The 21,574-nt window shown below is 31.8% G+C and overlaps 1 protein-coding gene across 3 annotated transcripts in view; it reads left to right on the forward strand.

Annotated features, from left to right (window-relative positions):
• The first annotated feature begins 11,487 nt into the window (after positions 1-11,487).
• Positions 11,488-21,574, forward strand: part of LOC111626373 (multidrug resistance-associated protein 4-like) — a 169,210-nt gene continuing 159,123 nt past the window's right edge. The window contains exons 1-2 of one of the 3 annotated variants that reach the window (XM_023369722.1): positions 11,488-11,564; positions 14,406-14,549. In XM_023369722.1, the coding sequence (XP_023225490.1) occupies positions 14,512-14,549 (38 nt within the window). In that variant the 5' untranslated portion in view covers positions 11,488-11,564; positions 14,406-14,511. Of the gene's footprint in view, positions 11,565-11,691; positions 12,122-14,405; positions 14,550-16,438; positions 16,704-21,574 lie in introns of those variants that run through there. The other 2 variants (XM_023369721.1, XM_023369718.1) reach the window with 2 other exon arrangements.

Here is a 21,574-nt window from a genome sequence, read left to right on the forward strand (position 1 = left end):
CACGATCTGGCCACGTGAATAAGTTGAAGTTACATCCTTCTAACAGGAAAAGTAACTTTCGTTATCATGGAATTATAACAAAACCTGCCAATTCAATATAAAAGGAAAAAAAAATATTATATGGAATTGAACGAAAATGAAAATTTGCTTGATAATTCAACTACGCTTGTTGGAGAACAATAAAAACACTACACTCAACAAACCACCAATAAAACTCAACTGCCTAACCTATAACCAAAGTCTCCTTTTAATTTGTTTTTTAAAAAAAGCGCTTGACAAACTTGCCCCGCATGCCGAAGTTGCCCCGATCTCTCCTATAGATCTACAATTTTTTTTTTCAAATTGCAGTTCAGTAACAAATAACTAATTAAGCTAAATAAGAATTATTTTCATAATTTAGGTAATTTTATAAATAATTTAATGATAAAACGATTATGTCATATTTATGAAAAATTCTTTTTAACTACTTTTACAACTGTATTTGTTATTTTCTTTACTGTCAATCGTCAGCTGCTATTGCTGACGGGTAGGTTATTGTAAATGTAAATTAAACAAGTAAAACGGCAAAACTGTATTTGGGACAAGACTATGTCTCAGAGACAGAATCACTTCGATGCTCAAGGCAGTTCTCGTTATCATTCTCTTATCTTCTTCGATGTGGCTGCTTTTTGCGCGCGATCGTTCAAACTTCGCCGGCCACGACCACGAGATCGTCCACGATGCATCTTCGATGAAATTAACCTATATAATTTAAAAATTTTTCTCTGTTGAGTGTCGTCCCCGGTTAAATTTTTGTAGATGCGTAACGAAAAGTTCCCGTTTTTGAAGAAAATAATCGTGGCTATTGTGTCGCCTGAAATTATTTTTTTATTTTGCGTAAACAATATACAATTTAACCCGATTATAACGTCATTGAATATAACGACAACCCTAATACGTATAACGTCAAATTTTTATCGGTTCTACGATAGTACTTCACTAGATAATGTTAGAAAAATTCACTTGTAACGACATAAAACCGTTTTAACTTCATATTTGAAGCATTCCCAAATTTACAAAATTAAATTACAAATTTTATTTAACATAGAAGAAACTACGTGTTCGGTCGTTAGGTCAGAGTTCGCTACTTAGAATGACTGCGGGTGGTCCTATCCCCTACCCGACTTCGGTGGAGTAGGGTGGCTGTTTTGCCTGTTTGTAGAAGAGGGTCGCCATTTTGTATTTTATTTTGACTCGATTCTCAATCCCACGACTACCGAGGAGTCTGGAATTTTTATGCGCAAATGATTTCGGCACCTAATACTCTGTGCCAAATTCAAACTCTCGACATGTACTCCTTTATACCTTTATATAGGTAAGAAAATCAGGCAGTACGATTTTATAAACAAAACATAGTCTTGTGAATAAAAATGAAAAATGAATAAATTGATTATATTATAGATTCGAAAATTATATTTCGCTTATTAAAGTCTATTTTTACATCTTATTTTTGTAAAGAGTTTAAATGTTTATGTTTTTCAGATGAAAACTTCTGTTTAAATAACTTCAAATAATAAAGGATTAAACGAATGTCATATTTTTGCCTTGCAATTGTTTTTAGCTTTTCTGTTAACGAAGGATTTAGAATTTAGAGAATCGAATTGATAAAATCTTAAACTTTGTATCGTTTATTTTAATTTTAATACACAAATATCGGGATGTACGTGAAAATACCCTTTAAATTGGCAGTTTCTAAATTATTACTGTTATTAGCCTAACTATTCTCGTTGATGATATATATCACATGTTAAATATTAAAAAGCAATACAAGCAAATAGGCTTCTCCTTCAGAAAAAGGTATACTTTATTATGTAAATATTGTATTTAAATTCATTATTTATTCCAATTGGAAAAAAGTTAGTTACAATTGACTGTGTTAAAAAGAGTTCCTCGGTAAAAGTAGATTTGTATTTTGTTTTTAATTTGAAATTTAAGAAAGGATTAAGCGAGTTTATCTGAATGTCGATTAATCACAGGCGATGTTTTTTGGTAATTTTTTAACGCCTGGATTAATTCCATTTGTTGTAAGTGATCGATAAATAGATAACAATAGCGGTATAAAGAATTGTTTTGTATAATTATTAGACTGCAATTTATATAAATTGTTAAACCTATAAACTACCACTCTCAACTGACTCTTCATCTATTTTTAGATAATTTCGAAACGGAGTTACTTATATAAAAGAACAGACCAGATATGGGAACCTTAGGGTCAGAAGGCTCTGAGGTTAACTATACAAGAACTTCGAATGCAAACCGATGGTCACGTTATTTCAATTCAAAAATTTTCCCCCGAAGGAAGTTTGATAGATAACTGGCACGACTTTCTTGCTAAGAAAGAAGTACGATTTACAATGCAAAACACGACTACACTCCACTCACGCAAGTGTGCGATGTGCTATCTGTCGCAGTAAAAGAGCAATGACGCCTCTACTTCCCACAATATCATCTTTAGCGAATATAATACTGTATATAGTTTTTCAATTCTATTTTTTTTGTAAAAATTATATTTAGGTAAATATGTTGTTATCATTTTTCCAATATATGACGCTACATGTAAAGCCAGCAAACAAATGTAAGCAGCAATTAATCGATTAATCGCTGCTTACATTTGTTTGCTGGCTTTATAGTTTTCGTATAGGCTCTTTAAATTTTCTTAGTATATATGTTATGGACAAAGTGATTAATACGGGCATTATGAATAATGCCCGGGCATTATGAATAATTACCAACAAAATCGGGCATTGTAATAAATTTCAATAATTTATCAAATTGACCGGTCATTATGAATACTGCTACCACCTAGGTCGAGCAAAGTGATAATAATACGTTGAGGAGTGATCATCCGACATACGTTAGCCAATCAGAACTTACATCTTATTTGCTCACGCGTATTGCATTTAGTACCGAACTTTAAATTTATGTGACTAGTAGTTAATCTTTCTTCTTTGATAATAGTAACGATCATGAAGGAATCATTAAGTGATATGAATAATCGCTTCAACAACCGATTAAACGAGTTAAAAACCAAAAGGGCTGAAGAAGTAGCATATGGTCTTTTAGATATTTTTACAATTTTCGATGCACCGAGTATTCTACAAAGCGATAATGGCAGAGAATTGGCCAATAATATCATCAAACAAATGTGTAATATGCGGTCCGAGTTAAAAATGCATGGAAAGCCCAGCCACTAACAAAGTCAGGGTTCAGTAGAAAGATGTAATCAAGACGTAGAAAATATGCTTAGTTCTTGGTTGGAGATTAACAATACTAACAAATGGTCGGAAGGATCACGTTTTGTACTACTGATGAAAAATCGAGCGCATCATACTGGTATAAACTGCAGTTCCTATGAAGCCATGTTTGGAGCAAAATTAAAAGTTGGACTAAAGAATTTTATACCCAACGAATCGTTGTTCAACGCTAATACGAAAGAGGATCTACAGAGACATTTTAAAACTATCAACAAAGTAAGTCAAAGTTGCTCAAACTCTGAAAGTCCGGGTACTGTCCAAAAAAACATTATGAAATATTAACTGATAATGCCACTCTTACATAGCAATATAACTGATGAAGTTCAAAGATCTACATCGTCTTCACGTGAAAAAAATCTAAACCAGGATGTTATTAGTATTACAGAATTGGTGAATGAAGAAGAAATAATTCAAACAATTGATCCAAAAAAAGAAGAAAAAATAAGAAGTGTGTCTAAAACAAGGGCTTTGTTTAATCTTAAAAAGCAAACAGAAAAAATGATTAATACATCAAATTACAAATACACAGCAGCTATTGTTGGTGATACAGTAAGGATTCGTGTACCTGATGAAGATCGAGCCCGCAGTGATGGAAAAAATATTTTAGGTGTCGTTGTTGCGGTTAAAGATAAAAACCTTTACAAACTGGGTACCAAACATGGCATATTAAATCTATTATATTCCAGAAACCAATTTACTGTTTGTAAAGAAAACTTTATTTCTGTTGGAGATGTACCGGGTGCAGAAATTTCGCTTAGAGAATGTGCAAGAATGTCATCAATTCCTGATGGCCACAACTATAGTTAATGCTGCTGAAAAATTGGTTGAAAATCTAATAGATGCAAATGCTACCAAAGAAAAAAAAATTATGTAATTCCAAATGTCATGAAAATGTTAATTGCTCAAATAAATAAACTAAAAAGCATTTAATTTTTTATATAATTTATACCAAAAATTGTTAATAATACTTTTCGTTAATATTAGTTTAATTAATATAGTTAATAGTACTTTGATATAATTTACAAAAAATAAATATTTATAAGTGAAATAAGTGGAGTTTTTTTAATCAAATTTAAAATTCTGTACTAAACGCTGTACGATACGCACACGCAACTCAGCGTGCCGATTGGCTAGCATATGTCAGATGATCACTCCTCAACTTATTATTATCACTTTGCCCGACTAGGTGATAGCAGTATTCATAATGACCGGTTAATTTGATAAATTAATCAATATTTATCACACTGCCCCCCCCATTTGGTCATTATTCATAATGCCCGGTCATTATAAATAATGTCCGATTAATCACTTTGTCCATAACATATATATATATACTAAGAAAACTTAAAGAGCCTATACGGAAGCTATTAAACAGAAAGAAGGGTTGAAAATGAAAAAGAAAATTTCGATAAATTACGTAATTATGCCAGGATCTATCAAATAGATACTGCTATAAGTGTATTTTTTTACATTTATATAACCACTTAGTTTTGTAAAATTTAATATAAAAACAGTTTATAATTATTATAATAGATTCTGTTATTAAAGATATATCATTCATTATTTTTATTCTCAATATATTTTAATAATCATCACGTTTAAACATTCTTCATGTCTTTTCTATTTTCTAAACGAAAAGGTTCGGTATTAGCGTTTTTGTTCAAACGAAACAAATTGCAACTTTCTGATTTGTTTATCTGGCAATTTTCATGTTTTATGCTTAACAACGGGGAATGAGAGTTGGCAGATGAAGATACCTTTCTACAGTTTTCGCTTTGAAAATATGAGTATTTTTGAATAAAATAGATGCATTCCAGGGAGTGGACACCAACAGTTTTCATGTATCTGTCACATTGCCTGTATTATTGCACCAAACAATAAATTTCCAGATAATGTTCTGGCCAATGCACATGAAAATATGAAATACCAACTTCGTTATACTTATTTTTCAGAACACTTTTACTCTAGATTTTTATTTGGATGTTTCTTTTTAACGTTTCTTAACGTTAAGAAACTAACATTAATTTATTACGGAAAATCTAGGTCAAAGCAACCACCCACGTCCGTTGCCATAGCGATGCTGCACATTTGGAGTATACGAGTGCCCTCTGTTAACGAACACTAAAAGTTGAAAAAGTTACAATTTATTTATATATTTATGTGTTAATAAATGGCAATATAAATTTTCGAATTAATAAAATCAGAATTTCTACATTTTTTTTTTATTGCACATGACTAAAATATGCTTTAATATATTCACGAATTATAAAATCGTTGCCTTTAACAAAATGATATAATAACTTTGTTTTACCTTCCCGGCTGTTATCAGGCCCGTGTTTGCTACGTGCGAGGCCCTGGTCAAGAAAAGCTTAGAGGCCCTCTTAAGGAATTCGTAATAAAGGTAAATTTTCACTAATTTTTTGAATTTGCTTTCTATGCTAAACATATTCTTATATTTATGTTTAATAAAATTTATTAAACATATCTTTTGATTGTTTAGTATTTATAATAATTTTACTACTTGTTGTTCTATTCAATTATGCATATTTTCGAAGTTTGGAATGTTAGAATGCCCCCAATGCCTGGAGGCCCCTGGGCCCAGGCCCGGTAGGTCCACACCAAAAGATGGGCCTGGCTCTTATGCAAGTAGGAAAATTTATATATGAATTTTAATACAATAATTACAAATAATTTCGTAAGCTAATTACTCGAAATCTTTTTAAGTAATTTAAAAATTTCATTAAACAGAAAATATCTTGATTGAACAATTCAAAGGTGAATTTTATTTACCATTGAAATGTGCAATTAACTATATACATATATATATTTTTGGATTTATTATTAATTTTTGCAATAATTTACAATTTGATAGATATATTTTTTAATTTGTTTTGCACGATATTTGGTAATTTATAATATCATCAGTCTTAAATATCCTTGCAGGATAAAGACTTCTGCTTAATATTTCATTTCTTTTGTCAGTGTCCTTTACTGTGAGTGCTGATTTTTAGTTTAAATTATTCTTTGGTCGATTTCTCGCGTTTTGTACTCCCGTATTCATTTCATTAATTTTTTTTTCTCATTTATTATTTGTCATTCTTTCAATGTGTCCAGCCATTTTCATTTTGTTCTGATATTTATTCAGTACACAAAAGTTAATTATCAATTTTTAAATAGCATTTTTTAATCTAATTAATCTTTTTAAAAACTTCGATAAGCTGATGAGCAAAAACTTTAAAAAAATATCTTCACCTTCATTTCGCCAATTCCCACTCGTGGTGTTTAAGCAGAAAAAGTGAAAATTGACCCCTAAACACATCAGAAATTTGCGACTTCTTTTGTTCAAACGTAAACTCGTGCCTCTCTGTTTACAAACAATAAAAATGAAACACAGTTTTTTACTTCGTATAATAATGTTTTTTCTGCAATATTTAACATTCAGAAATAATCTTAAATTTGTATTATATATTAATTTTAAACATTGTAAAGAGTAATATGTTTGCCATAAAAAACATATCGATTATAGCGCGGTTTTCAAGTGAGATATCGCAATTTATTAATTATTTTAATAATCCATGCAAGAAATATAATTTTTAATTAAGATTTCCAAGCTATGAGGTCAAATTAATTAATTGATGTATACTCTGGTATTTTTTACACTGGAATTTTCAAGATATGTTTTAAGAAAAAACAAAATAATCGAGTAGTTTTGTTTGCTAAATGCGAAACTTCTCATACCAAACCGTTTAGTGTAAAAGATAAAAGGTGATTCAGCCAGCAAGAATTTTTAATTGTCATAATTATTGAAATTTATTTCAAATAAGAAAATGAAAAAGTCANCAACTTCATTATACTTATCTTTTAGAACACTTATACTCTGGATTTCTATTTGGCTGTTTCTTTTTAATATTTCTTAACATTACAAAACTAACATGCAATTTATGAAAAAAACATCTAGGTCAAAGCAACCACCTACGTCCGTTGCCATGGTGATTGTGCACATTTGGAGTATACGAGTGCCCTCTGTTAACGAACACTAAAAGTTAAAAGGGTTACAATTTATTTATATATTTATGTGTTAATAAATGGCGGTATAAATTTTCGAACTAATAAAATATGAAATTTCTACGTATTTTTTTTTTTTTTACACATCACCAAAATATGCTATAATATATTTAGGAATTATAGAATTATAGCAACTAGGCTGCTTCTAAGAAGACAATATAACCACTCTGTTTACTTTCCCGGCTGTTATCAGGCCCGTGTTTGGCATGTGCGAGGCCCTGGTCAAGAAAAGCTTAGAGGCCCCCTTAAGGAATTCGTAATGGCGGTCAATTTTCACTAATTTTTTCAATTAGCTTTCTCTGCTAAACATATTCTTATATTTATGTTTAATAAAATTTATTAAACATATCTTTTGATTGTTTAGTATTTATAATAATTTTACTACTTGTTGTTCTATTCAATTATGCATATTTTCGAAGTTTGGAATGTTAGAATGCCCCCAATGCCTGGAGGCCCCTGGGCCCAGGCCCGGTAGGTCCACACCAAAAGATGGGCCTGGCTCTTATGCAAGTAGGAAAATTTATATATGAATTTTAATACAATAATTACAAATAATTTCGTAAGCTAATTACTCGAAATCTTTTTAAGTAATTTAAAAATTTCATTAAACAGAAAATATCTTGATTGAACAATTCAAAGGTGAATTTTATTTACCATTGAAATGTGCAATTAACTATATACATATATATATTTTTGGATTTATTATTAATTTTTGCAATAATTTACAATTTGATAGATATATTTTTTAATTTGTTTTGCACGATATTTGGTAATTTATAATATCATCAGTCTTAAATATCCTTGCAGGATAAAGACTTCTGCTTAATATTTCATTTCTTTTGTCAGTGTCCTTTACTGTGAGTGCTGATTTTTAGTTTAAATTATTCTTTGGTCGATTTCTCGCGTTTTGTACTCCCGTATTCATTTCATTAATTTTTTTTTCTCATTTATTATTTGTCATTCTTTCAATGTGTCCAGCCATTTTCATTTTGTTCTGATATTTATTCAGTACACAAAAGTTAATTATCAATTTTTAAATAGCATTTTTTAATCTAATTAATCTTTTTAAAAACTTCGATAAGCTGATGAGCAAAAACTTTAAAAAAATATCTTCACCTTCATTTCGCCAATTCCCACTCGTGGTGTTTAAGCAGAAAAAGTGAAAATTGACCCCTAAACACATCAGAAATTTGCGACTTCTTTTGTTCAAACGTAAACTCGTGCCTCTCTGTTTACAAACAATAAAAATGAAACACAGTTTTTTACTTCGTATAATAATGTTTTTTCTGCAATATTTAACATTCAGAAATAATCTTAAATTTGTATTATATATTAATTTTAAACATTGTAAAGAGTAATATGTTTGCCATAAAAAACATATCGATTATAGCGCGGTTTTCAAGTGAGATATCGCAATTTATTAATTATTTTAATAATCCACACAAAAATATAATTTTTAATTAAGATTTCCAAGCTATGAGGTCAAATTAATTAATTGATGTATACTCTGGTATTTTTTACACTGGAATTTTCAAGATATGTTTTAAGAAAAAACAAAATAATCGAGTAGTTTTGTTTGCTAAATGCGAAACTTCTCATACCAAACCGTTTAGTGTAAAAGATAAAAGGTGATTCAGCCAGCAAGAATTTTTAATTGTCATAATTATTGAAATTTATTTCAAATAAGAAAATGAAAAAGTCATGTATAATAACTCTTATAAATTTTTATATGTATCCTTCTTTACTTGGACCTGGTTGTTTTTCGCACTTATTATTATGGTGAAGCTTTTGTTTCCGTAAAAATAGAAACATTTCCTTTTGACTATAAACTACGTTCTCTTCTATTTAGTAATCGGAATCTACACCAGTATAATAATGAACAAGGCCGAAGTAGACAAGGATACAAACAGAACTTTATAATTTTTTATAATTTTTGCAAGAAGGAAAATAAATTAAATCACAATTTCGCAATTTCTTTTTCCAAATTTCGACAAAACTTTTAACTTAACATTAATTTAAATGCTTTAATGCAGTGCGACAGAAATGTGGCAAAAAGGGTTTCGACCCTAAAGTTTTATATTAAGTCGTTTAAATGCCGCAGAATATCTGTAATAAAGTCCAAATCCCGAAGCAGGATTTTATTGTAAATTCATTGTTGATTCTCCTTTCATTTCTATAATCATACGGATTTCATTGCCAAGAATTTTAGAACTCTGACAGAAGAGCCAACGTACATCTATAAACATTTATCTCTGAGTCATCAACTCGTCTAAGTTCTTGAAAACTTGCTAACTATAAAAAGTTAGGTTAAGCGTACAGTGGACCCCCTATAACACGGGTTCCTATAGTTCGGATTCCTATACGACGGCGAAAAAATTGCGAAGGTATCCGTACAAACATGGTAAAAAATCCTATAATTCGGTAAAACGTCATCGGGCAGCCGAACTATTTTCCGCCGTCCAGCGCCACGCTACAGAGAGTTTAGGCGGGTCACTTGAGTTTATTAACGTCTGTACAGTATGTAAATTAAGAACCGTAAGTCTAATACAGTACTGTAATTTTATACATTTCTTGTGAAAGAAGCATTTCTTATTCAACGGCTATAAAAATTATTTATATTAATGATGTCCTCAAAGTTCAACGAAGTTTTCGCAGAAAAATAACTTATCAGAAATCGCGGCCGCCGTTTGGTGCGCAGCTCCGCGACGAAAACAAGCTTAATCAATGGCGACGTCGAACGGTGCATACTCGGTAAGTAATCCTACAACTTTTTGTTTGTAGCATAGTTTATACGGATTATTCCCAAAAGATTATACGTGTTTTGGAAATGTTGAGTCGAATTAGTTTAGGAATCGATTAATTTTATGGAAGAAAATCTTTCAAACAGCCGCAAGTCCGTAAACTGCACACGTGCCGGGCTGTGATTGGTAAGGTCTCCTAAAACATCGGAACGTATCTACCGTGTTTTAGGGAGTCGACTGTAGATTGAAATTTACAAAATAAGTCATAGGATGAATATGCAGGGAGGAATGACAGATCTGAAACCACCCTAAATTGGGTTGTGTCTAAATTTGTAAATTCTGGTAGTCTAATTATCACCGATGAATGGAAGGGATATAATCACATCGACAACATTGAAGAGATAGATATTGAACATAGAACAGTTATTCATTCAAAAAACTTTGTAAAAAACCCCAAAACGGGTGATCGTACTCAAAATATTTGAAAGGTTATAGGGTTATTTAAAAATTAAAAAATCCTGCCAAAGCATTACAAGAATGATCTGTCGGACTCATACCGTGTTTCCCCGAAAATAAGACATCCTCTGAAAATAAGACCTAGCAGAGGTTTTGCTGAATTGCGAAATATAAGGCCTCCACCCGAAAGTAAGACCTCGCAAAGTTTTTTTACTGGTAACGGTCATCAACAGATGGTTGAAAGAGGCCATTTGCTTTTTGAAAGTAACTGATTGGTCAGCAGACAATCACGCCACACGGCATGATTTGAATAAGACTATGGCTTGGGAATCACAGATTTGAATAACGTTACGGCTGGTGATGGCTAATTGGTCGGCCGGGAATCGCGCCACATCATATTTGCATAGTGCTGCGGTTCAGTAAGCACTAATTGGTCGTCGAGCTCGATGTCGATGCTACGAAAAGGTTAAGTTGAAGCGAGAGTGGGATGTCCACTCCGGCACGGAAACTTCGTAAGTTCAGTTCGACACGACCAGATTTATGTCACTCTCGTTTAAGTTAGACTTGGGAATTTTTTTGTTTAACAATAAATGTGAATTATTTTTCATGGAAAAATAAGATATCCGCTGAAAATAAATCCTAGGGCATCTTTGAGAGCAAAAATTAATATAAGACACTGTCTTCTTTTCGGGGAAACAGGGTACATGTATTTGTTTATGCATAAGAAGTTCATAAATTGGCCCGCTAGAAAACCCGGAGAAAGATTTAAAATATTTGTAAAACACTCGAGTATGATATATCCAGGTATCGGAAGAACACCAAAATGGCTGGAAGCAGAGTGTTCCCGCCACACCAGTTTCTAATATTAAAAAGAAGGAAACACAGGAACGAGGGGGAAGGAGTAGACAACAAAAAAATTGACTAGTAAGACAAAAAAGAGAACGGTAACAAGTGCAGAGAAATCGACTACGTCAGGGAAGAACGTAGGAAAGAAAAAAAAATCACTAACGTGAGTAATATTTTTATAAATTTACTAAATATAAATAAGTTATTTTAGTTTAGGAGGCGTGTCCTCCTCGTTCAAAATATCTGTTATCGCGCAGTCTCGAGAATAGTTCAAAATGGCGACCGGAAGTTTCGCCATTATAGAACCAAAGTGTAAAGATTCGAATTCAGAGTTTCAGTATGTTTATATCATTGTCCCCTAACATCACATCGTAGCTATACTTTAGTTAAATAACTGTCAACTTTAACACCTGGGAGCAAAACGTCTGTTAAGTTCTCAGGCCTGACAACGACGCTTTCTCATCACCTCTCGACCTAATATCTCGATTTCGTCGGTTCCAAATATAGAACAAAAGAACACAGTGAGGGATTTTTTTACCAGTCCCTCGATCGGACCACTCAAATTTTTCCTGTGTTAAAATATACGGATAACCTGTGCTCCTTTGGATACCTTATCGCATAATATCTAGTTAACTCAGAACTGTGCTAACAGGAACTGTCATTCAGAACTGTCTTCCTTTCTTTCCAACCGGCTTGCAGCAGATCAAGATTTCATACAAGGTATTTATCGCCACGCGCAACTATTATAAACTCTCTCTGTCTCTCTCGAGAACCGTGGAACTTTAACCGAATTTTTTGTGTCTACTTTAATGTCCGTTTTATATATCTAGTATTATATCTACCACTCTCCAACTATTAGGACCGTTAAAGTCTAATCCTGTCTGCATTGTCTCAAGAATATCTTTAGGAATCACATACTCTGTTTTATTTAACACAAGGGATTTTTTCCACTCTGATATCTCTTCTATGGAAAGATATTTATACTTAAGAATAAACTTTTCTATTAATTTTATATTTTTATCTATTCTATAATTATCGATACTATTATTATATAGAATTTTAGTTTCTTCATTTTCCTGTTGATTTCTTTGGTTTTTATATTTTTGTAGACTACGCTTTAATTTTCGAATTTTAAAGTATTTAAATTATACTGTAGATTTTATGATTATAGAGTTAATATATTTCCTCCCGCGTGTTGGTATATTCTTATGTTATTGGTTATCAGTATTTTTGAACTTGTTGTTCCATTTAAGTAATATTCTATTTAACCGGAAGATAATCTATTGAATAGATCGAAAGCGTTTGTTATAATAAAAAAAATATCTCAGCGAACATTAAGGTGTTGATTAAGTTTTTATTTATTTACTTCTGCTGGGTACGAGTGTGGTTTATATCCTTTTAACAACAAGAATTAATTCTGCCTATATTTATGTATATCATACTTTTGATTTGAAAGAAGACAAATTTTATCTAATCCAGAAACAAGAACAGATTTTTTATATAAACAACACTCTTACAACTATACTTCGACCTGTTTATACAACTCGGATAATATAAATATATCTTTAACTAGCAGTTAAGCCCGGCGTTGCTCGGGCAAAAAGTAACGATAGCGAAGATTAAGATTATTACGTTACAGCCATGGGCGTAGCTAGGGGGGAGCCAGGGGAGGCATGGCCCCTCCCAGAGAACCTGGTGCCCCCCCCCAGAAAATCACAGCCGAAAAAGTGTTGAGTCGATTTGTAAAAACCTAAAGCTAAAATAAAAGTTTTGAATACTAAAAAAGGGTGAATGGCTTGCTCGGTACCCAATAAAGAACAATAATTTGAAATAATTCAATTTTGTGTCAGGTTGGCCTCCACTAGGCCCCCCACAACAAAACTCTGGCTACGCCCATGCCAATCTTACCTGTTTTCGCCGAATGCAAGAATTAGTTCCACCTGTTTCCAGACTAATTAGAAAATTTTTAGACGGGTCTAAAAGTATGTTTCATATACTGCATAAACGCAAAAATTCGCATGTGCGCCTGTAAATATTGCACGTTGCTTTTTCTTAACACTTCCATTGTCAACACGTTTATTATTGTCACTTCCATTATTAACACTTTCATTGTTACTTAAGATTTCCATTGTTAGTTAACACTTCCATTGTTAAGGAGTACACTTCTTTCATCCCTCGTGGTACCCTACTAAATGTGGTAGCCTACTAAAACGCAGTCATAAACGAAAAAAACCACATCTAAAATAGTACAATAGAAGCCAAGTTTTTCAGGGTACGCCTTTATCCTCTCTCTCTCCCCTTCGTTGAGTGGGGAATTTCAATGGCGTACCGTGGAGGGAGGGGGCGGCAAAATTTCACAATAAATAATAATAATATTTTGTAAAATTTTGAAACATCCTAATCTATACTTGCATCGCGCCTACGATAGTGCTATCGTCCGGACAGTCCGGGAATCGGCTCGCCGGGTGAACTAGTAACTTTTACATCCGAGGAGTTCTTGCGAAACCTGTTGACTTTTTTTTTTGCTTGTACGATTCATTCGCGTTCATACAAACCACTAATATCCAATAGAACTATTTTAAACAGGTCGCTGCACTACCGCCGAATTTTTCATTGCTTGTTCTGTGACAAAACTGAATTTTGGTCTTATAAATTGAATTACCTAAATAAGGGGGGACGAAATTTTCCTCTGCCTTGGGCGGCTGACACCCACGCCACTGGGGAATTTCGAAAAATTCCTTCTTACTTGTTAGTGTGCGTTCTCGTGACGTACCGTAACTGTGTACTAATATTCAACTTTCAACTCCTAACTGTTTGGGCTTTGCGCTTATTATTATTATATTTATCAACCCATCTCGATAATATTTTTCATTACTCTCAGAAATTAAATTCATTTTTATAATTAATACAACTTTCCACTTTCGAAACAATATATTTGTTTAATTTTAAATTTTTATATGTTAATTTTGAACTTTCAGTTTTAAAGTTTTTCTTGCATATTTAGGTTGCGTTAGGTCAATAATAGCCTTCTCTTATATCCAACATCTACGGACAGCCACATAAGAAGCCTCCATTTTCCTAACGGTGCTTCCGTCGTAGTTTCTACCAAAATGTGTATATATAGCCGGAATAATTACATGGATCCTAAGTGAGTTAATCTTCTAAAACTTTTGTTGGTATGGTCGCTGGCTTAACTTTTCGCGTAAGAATAATTCTAATCACAGATTTTTTTATATAAACAAGACTCTTACAACTACACTTCGACCTGTTTATAGAACTCTGATAATATAAATATATCTTTAATAAGTACTTTTTTGTATCTGTTATTGAAATAATTTTTAAGCTATAATAATAGTTTAAAACGTAAAAGAACAAAGTTTTTACATTTTATACATATCATGTACATTATTGATACATATGCATGATATTAAGAAATGCATATGATATGCATAAACATATGATATGCATAAACATAGCCTATATATCATATGCATAATGTAAAGATATCATATTCATAATATGCATAAAACATTTATGCAAGTTTTTGAAGACTTCCAATCGACCTTTCACAGTTATTAAAAGACAACTTTTTACAATAAAAATTTCCTAAATATTCGATTTTCCGAACTTTTAACAATTATTATAAATACATGCGCGAAAGAGCCTATTAAGCTAAGTCATTCTCGTTAGGGCGCGACTATGCAGACGCGAATTTACAGCGAGCGAGATATTGCGAGAGATTTAGTTTCCGCAAAAAAAAACCATGCACAAACGAGAAGCGAGAAATAACGCTAGCGAGAGCGAATCTCTGGTTCTCGAATATATCTGACAGGTTCTGATATTTATTGCGTTTCGCCTCTTCTCGCCGCATATTCTTGCTCGCTCGGAAAATTTGCTCGTTTGTGTCTGCATAGTCGCAGCCTTACGGTTGATTGTAACGGAAATTTTGAAACAATGTTTGAAAATTTTGTAACGTTTCCTTTCGTATATTTTTACATTATTCAAAATATTTATTTCTTCTTGGCTTTTTAAAATTATAACAAACGGCTTTGAATATTTGGTTATAGTCAACGATGAATTCGTTTAAAATTATTCATTGGTGATTTCTCTACCCAATGTGCATGACATTTATGAAATTTACTCGAATAATGTGAACGGTACTTGATTTGCATGGAAAGACGAATAACTGTTGAATAATTTTATAGAAATGTCATTTCACGTGTAAATGATTGATTGCTATCTTTTAAATTCCACGATGTTATGTCTATAATGAGGGAAATCGTATGAACTTTCATCCCGATTGCTTATTGCTAAAGCGAAAACAAAAAATGTTCCGTTTGTGCGTGTGTGTGTAAGCGCATATTGGCTCTATTTCGTTTAATTTTTCAAAATGAGATAACGATTAAAAAACAAAATCTGTGAAATTAGCTATTATAAAGACACGAATGATGATAAAATTTAATAGTTAAAAGCAAGGGCAGATCTAGATTAGGGTTTATTAAAGTCCAATGGGATCACTGTTTTTGTTAGATTAAAAATCTTTACATTGATTAAGATAACACAAATAACATGATATATTATCATTATTATTATATTTACTATACGAAAGGTGCTAATTGTTAATGAAAAAGTATTAAAAATTTATGGTAATAATTCAATTTTTTAGGCCCTTGACACTTGGGGGCCAAGCGCTATTGGTCCCTATGTACATCTCTATGTAGAAGGTCAGACAGTGAAGAGACAGAAAAGAGTCTTTTTTAATTCATTTCTATTTTAAAAATTAAGCTTTCTGCCATTATATAATAAATACTAATGTAACTTATTTCTTTAATATCTTATATTAAACGATGCTGCAGATAATATTAAGATAAAGTTATCTTAATATATCTTAGCACTATTTGCGAGGAAAGTTGAAAATTCGTTGCTGGATTTTTTTAATTATAAGAATATATTTTTATATATTTCTTAATCTTTATATAAATTTTTCTTTATATATATTTGTAACATTTTAAGTTTAAATTATATCAGTGACAAAACTCTATGTAGTTGAATAATAATTAAACTGCTAATTACATCCCGATGAAACATCAAGGTTTTCTGAACAAAAATAACACGCTAAACATTTAAATATTAAACTAAATACTGTATTATATATCATCTGATAGATGTATAGACTTGATGAGTAAGACTACGTATGCATCGTACAGATAATTGTAGACTTGAGAAATTATTTGAGAATGGAGAGGAAAGAGACAAGTAACCCATTCGATACAGCTGGTGTTTTCTCTCGAATATTTTTCTGGTATGTATTATTATTTTATCTGATTAATAATTAAAATTTTATAATATACATAACTATTAATTATGTTATTATCTGAAGTGTAATCTCTTAAACTTTATTCAAAACAATTTTTTATATAAAGAAGACTTTTACAGCTACACTTCCACTGGTTTTTACAACTCAGACATTATAAGTGTATTTCTAATAATTGAATTTTTTGTATGAGTTATAAATTATTATTTCTTTAGTACAATGTAAAAATACGCTATGTACGGTGAACAGAATAAAGATAAAAATACCGAACAAACTTTGTGCATTACAAAGAAATACAGTAAATATAATACAGTAAAAAAATTATCTTTGTACAAAGTCCGTAGGCTATATACGAAACCAAAACATTATATCAGTAATTACAGTAGAGCCTCGATTATCCGACTCCGATTAACCGACACCTCGATTAATCGACCGTCCTAGTCGGCAAATTTCAAATGTCCGCTAGTGATGTGGCGCTACATTATTTGGCTATGTCTTGGCTACTTTAATATTATTTTTACGTGTTTTAGCTGGTAACACTCATTCGACCATGAAAGGGAGCCAGTATTTAAACGATGCTTAATTTTCTAATTTTTAACGATACAATAGCGACGATTATTATTTTTAAAAATTTTTGTTAGGCTTAACATCGATGAAAATTCAACGCGAAGTAGGTTAATAGCGATATACTAATTATATGGGATATAATAATATACTACATTAGTAATGGATTTTTTTCATACTTTTCGGTTATCCGACTTTTCAATTATCCGACCAATTCCAGTCCCCAATTGAGTCGGATAATCGAGGCTCTACTGTATAACATTTACGCATTATTCCGTGCATTACACAACTTCAGTACATAAATAAAATATCGGGTAGAGGAAAAATATAATTACAAAAACAATACGAGTATTCCTATATATGAAAATTATTATTCCAAAACATAGACAACTAGTCAGCTAACTGTGACAAACTGTGACGACTTGATGCCATTAAATTAGAAATAAATGGAATTTAAAATAATAAAATAAAACTAACAAATAAAAATTATGTTGTTTTTGAAACAGTGTTTTGCAAATATATTGGACTTCGAACTCAAATGAGAGTTATAAATAAACACTTGGCTTTATTTTCATCACTTTTTAGTTGATAAGTGACAACAGCACGTTTCGGGCATAAAGCCCCTCATCAGTCAACTAAAAGACAATTTTTAAAAATACGTAGTGTATAAGATACCGTGTACCTGTAATACAACTAACTACTATATAGGAGAAACTAAACGCAAACTGAGTATACGAGTAAAAGAACATATTGCGGATCTCAAATATAATCGAATATGTTTCATGACCATTGTTTAATAAATAACTGTAATGTAGATAAAAATAATGCTAAAATCCTATACAAAGAATAGAAATATAATAGAAAATTTAAAAAAAGCGTCTTAATTTTAACAGCCAAAAATTGTAACAACAAAAATTTAAGGGTAAAAATAAATGAGAACTGGATGAAAATCGACATATTAATATCGATTGTAATTATCTATAAAAGTTATGCTGTTGTTAATATTAATAATATCTTTGTAATATGCACATCAGTACAAAACTGCAATGCAATGTGTAACGCAGATACAGTTAAAAAAAACAATAATGTAAAAAATTGTCTATTTCTCTTTCATGATATATATGTGATTATGTCTAAGATACCTGGATATTGTCAAATAAGTAAAAGATCATTTATAGCAAATTCTAAGGAAATTACTACACTTATTGTAAAATAAGTTGTGCACGCCTATTAAGACCTTGTATGTATAACAGATTAAAAATGAATATGGTAAGAAATATACATTATTATAATTCTGTTTTATTAGATATTTTATGTAATATTTTAAAAAAATTGTATCTTTTAGTTGACTGATGAGGGGCTTTATGCCCGAAACGTACTGTTGTCACGTATCAAAAAAGTGATGGAAATAAAGCCAAGTGTTTATTTATAACTCTCATTTGAGTTCGAAGTCCAGATAAAAATTAATGAAATAAATTAATTAAATTTATTTACCTGGAAAAATACGAAAATAAGTTATATGCAAAATAGATCAGCAAAAAGTGTTATTTTTACACCCAATAAATAATCACACAAAAAAGTTCACACAAAAATCTACGTAAAATAATAGATGTTTTAAAACTAACGGTAAAAAAAAATTTAATTTATTAACAAAAACAGGCGTTTTTGAATTAGTTACCCAGAAGATGCCTTTTTAAAATATGCAAATTCAAACTTGAGTATCTCGATAATTGCATGCAAAATATTAACAAAACTTAAAGCACATTTGCATATTAATATTAATAACTGATACCTCGAGTTTCAAAGCTTTCGTAAGAAAATGACATTTGGCATCAACTACCTTAATAGATAATTGATAATTTGAAGTAAAAAAATAATTTATTTAAATTGAATATTAAAAAAAAAATCGCATCTAGAGCTACTTACCGAGTAATGAATTGCTTAGAGTTAGAAAAATTTTGATACTTTAAATTATGTAAGAGTTCGATTGGTGAACATTTAAGGAAAAAATTTGTTTTCATACAAAGAGCAAGTGCCTTGGCTTGCCTTGCATTAAATTATAATTTTTGTTCAATAAACTGAAGTATGGAATTCCATACTTGCAAAAATATGAGCTATGGAGTCTTCCATACCTTCCATAGTGGAAACGACATCCCTGTGCGAAAAACATATAAAACAAAATTATTTACTTTATGGTTGATTGTAACGGGCCGTCCATAAATTACGTAAGCTATTTTGGGGTGGGTGGGGGTAAATGATTTCTTACGATTTCTTACTCTGGTAGGGAAGTAATAGTCTTACATAATATTTTTATTTTTTGATCTCGAGTGGTGGCGTTTTGAATTTGGCTTCAATTTGGCGGTTCCTATTAAGAACGCTGTTGTCTCGTGTGACGTGATAGAGTAATAACGCTAGCAGATTCACGCTCTACACATTTTTTTCATGGAAGAAAGTCCGTGTGGTGGTTTCTTTCTCTTGTTTTTTATTAGAATAAGTGCACAACTCCTATGGATGTTTAACACTAAGAATACATAAACAAAAATACACGATACAAAATAAACATAAAATTAGTATTCGGCTTTTAGTGAAAACTAAAATATAAAACTAGAAATTAGAAATAGTCTTTTTTCCATATTTTTTCAACATAATTGTAAAAAGCATCAAACAGTGGCTTCTGAACGAGCTTATCGAGTGGACATGACCACTTGAAACCAAGCGTAAAGATTTCTAATTTCAGAATAAGTGTATGTTGATTGTAAATTGGACAATGATGGATCACGTGGTCGACGGTGTCTAGGTTTTCTGTAAAGCAAAAGCGAGAAGCAGTTTGTGCCTGGTTAAACATCTCCAGGTAGCTTCTAAAATTACCACGCTCAGTAAGTAGTTGAGCAGTAGCAAACGTTAAATCGCTAAGTAGTGATAAGAAGCTACATTCAACACTAGGAAAATAAAGTCGTGTTATTCTACAAGTTTTACTGCTGAACTACTTTTACTGATTCCACTTTCGCATAGCGTTGTCACCAATATAATTTTTAAGGCTGCTACGTGAGAGGAGATATATGGGAGGTATCTGCACCTTCTAACATATTTTTGGCAAAATATGTAAGTTTGGAGGAAGAGAGAGATACTTGAGTCGACAAGAAGGGAGCTTTTGGACCCATCTGTGTAGCTATTGATGCCTGCAAGATTATCCATGAAGGAAGCGGATGACACCAAATAACCTTGTTTACAGGATGATGATCAGAGATAGTAGGGTAATTGCAATGTCGTAGCGTATGAACAGCCGTAGTTAGGAGTAGAGACCGTTGTTGAGTCTTGACATTTGTAGTTCTGTTGTAGTCGTTTAGAACAGGGGGGGCCAAAACGTGGCGCATTGGACGATTACAAATGGCGCTTCAGTCGGTTCCGAGCAACATTGCCAGATTTGGCTTCATTGCAATTATGAATATTACATAAAAAATTATTTTTTTACAGTGTGTCCTGGCAAGTTTATTTCTTATACAAGTCGGTGCAATCGACCTGTTCACCTTTTTTTTTCTTTTTGCTTGTACGTTACACGATGCTTTCGCGTACACCACTGATGTCATATAGAACTATTTTATACGGGTAGCTACACCACAACCGCATTTTTCATTGCTTGTTTTGTGGCAAATCTGAATTTTCGTCTTATAAATTGAAATACTGTACCTAATTAAGGCCGAAATTTTTCTCCGTCCCGGGCTGCTAACACTCACGGTTTGCCACTGCGCATTTGAACTCGTCTATCAAAAAATTGGCGCATAATATGCAAAAGTTGGCTACCCCTGGTTTAGAACGTTTCCTACAATACATAGTGGCAAAGGAAAGAGCTCCGCTAGTATCAGAGAGGCATTAATAAAAACAGTTCCGCAGCACTTTGAAATTCTGATGGCAAACTGGCTTTGAAGAGAGAGTAATTTACTCGCTACTGAATTTTTACTAGTTACATGATCACAGCCAGAGGCCGCGTAAAGTAGCATTGGTTGTATTGCCCCATTATATAGAGTTTTATAAGCTTTATTATTTAGTTCCCAGGTGCACCTAGCACATTTTAGCAGCGTATAGTTTATTTTCTTTGCCTTAGCCAAGATGTAATCAACATGGCAACGGAATGTGGTTTCTCTCTATTCCCTCTTGTTTTATTTTGTATGACGTTTCTGTTTACAGGTGTACTAGCTAGTCGATCTGGCAGTTTTTTTCGTTTTTTGTGAAAATTAAAATTAATTTAAAAATAAATATTTTGACGTTGATTAATGATAATAATAATAATAATAATA

The sequence above is a fragment of the Centruroides sculpturatus genome, unplaced genomic scaffold (assembly GCF_000671375.1).
Source record: "Centruroides sculpturatus isolate CEXI.00-Female unplaced genomic scaffold, Cexi_2.0 scaffold400, whole genome shotgun sequence".
In the NCBI taxonomy this organism is placed as follows: Eukaryota; Metazoa; Arthropoda; class Arachnida; order Scorpiones; family Buthidae; genus Centruroides; species Centruroides sculpturatus.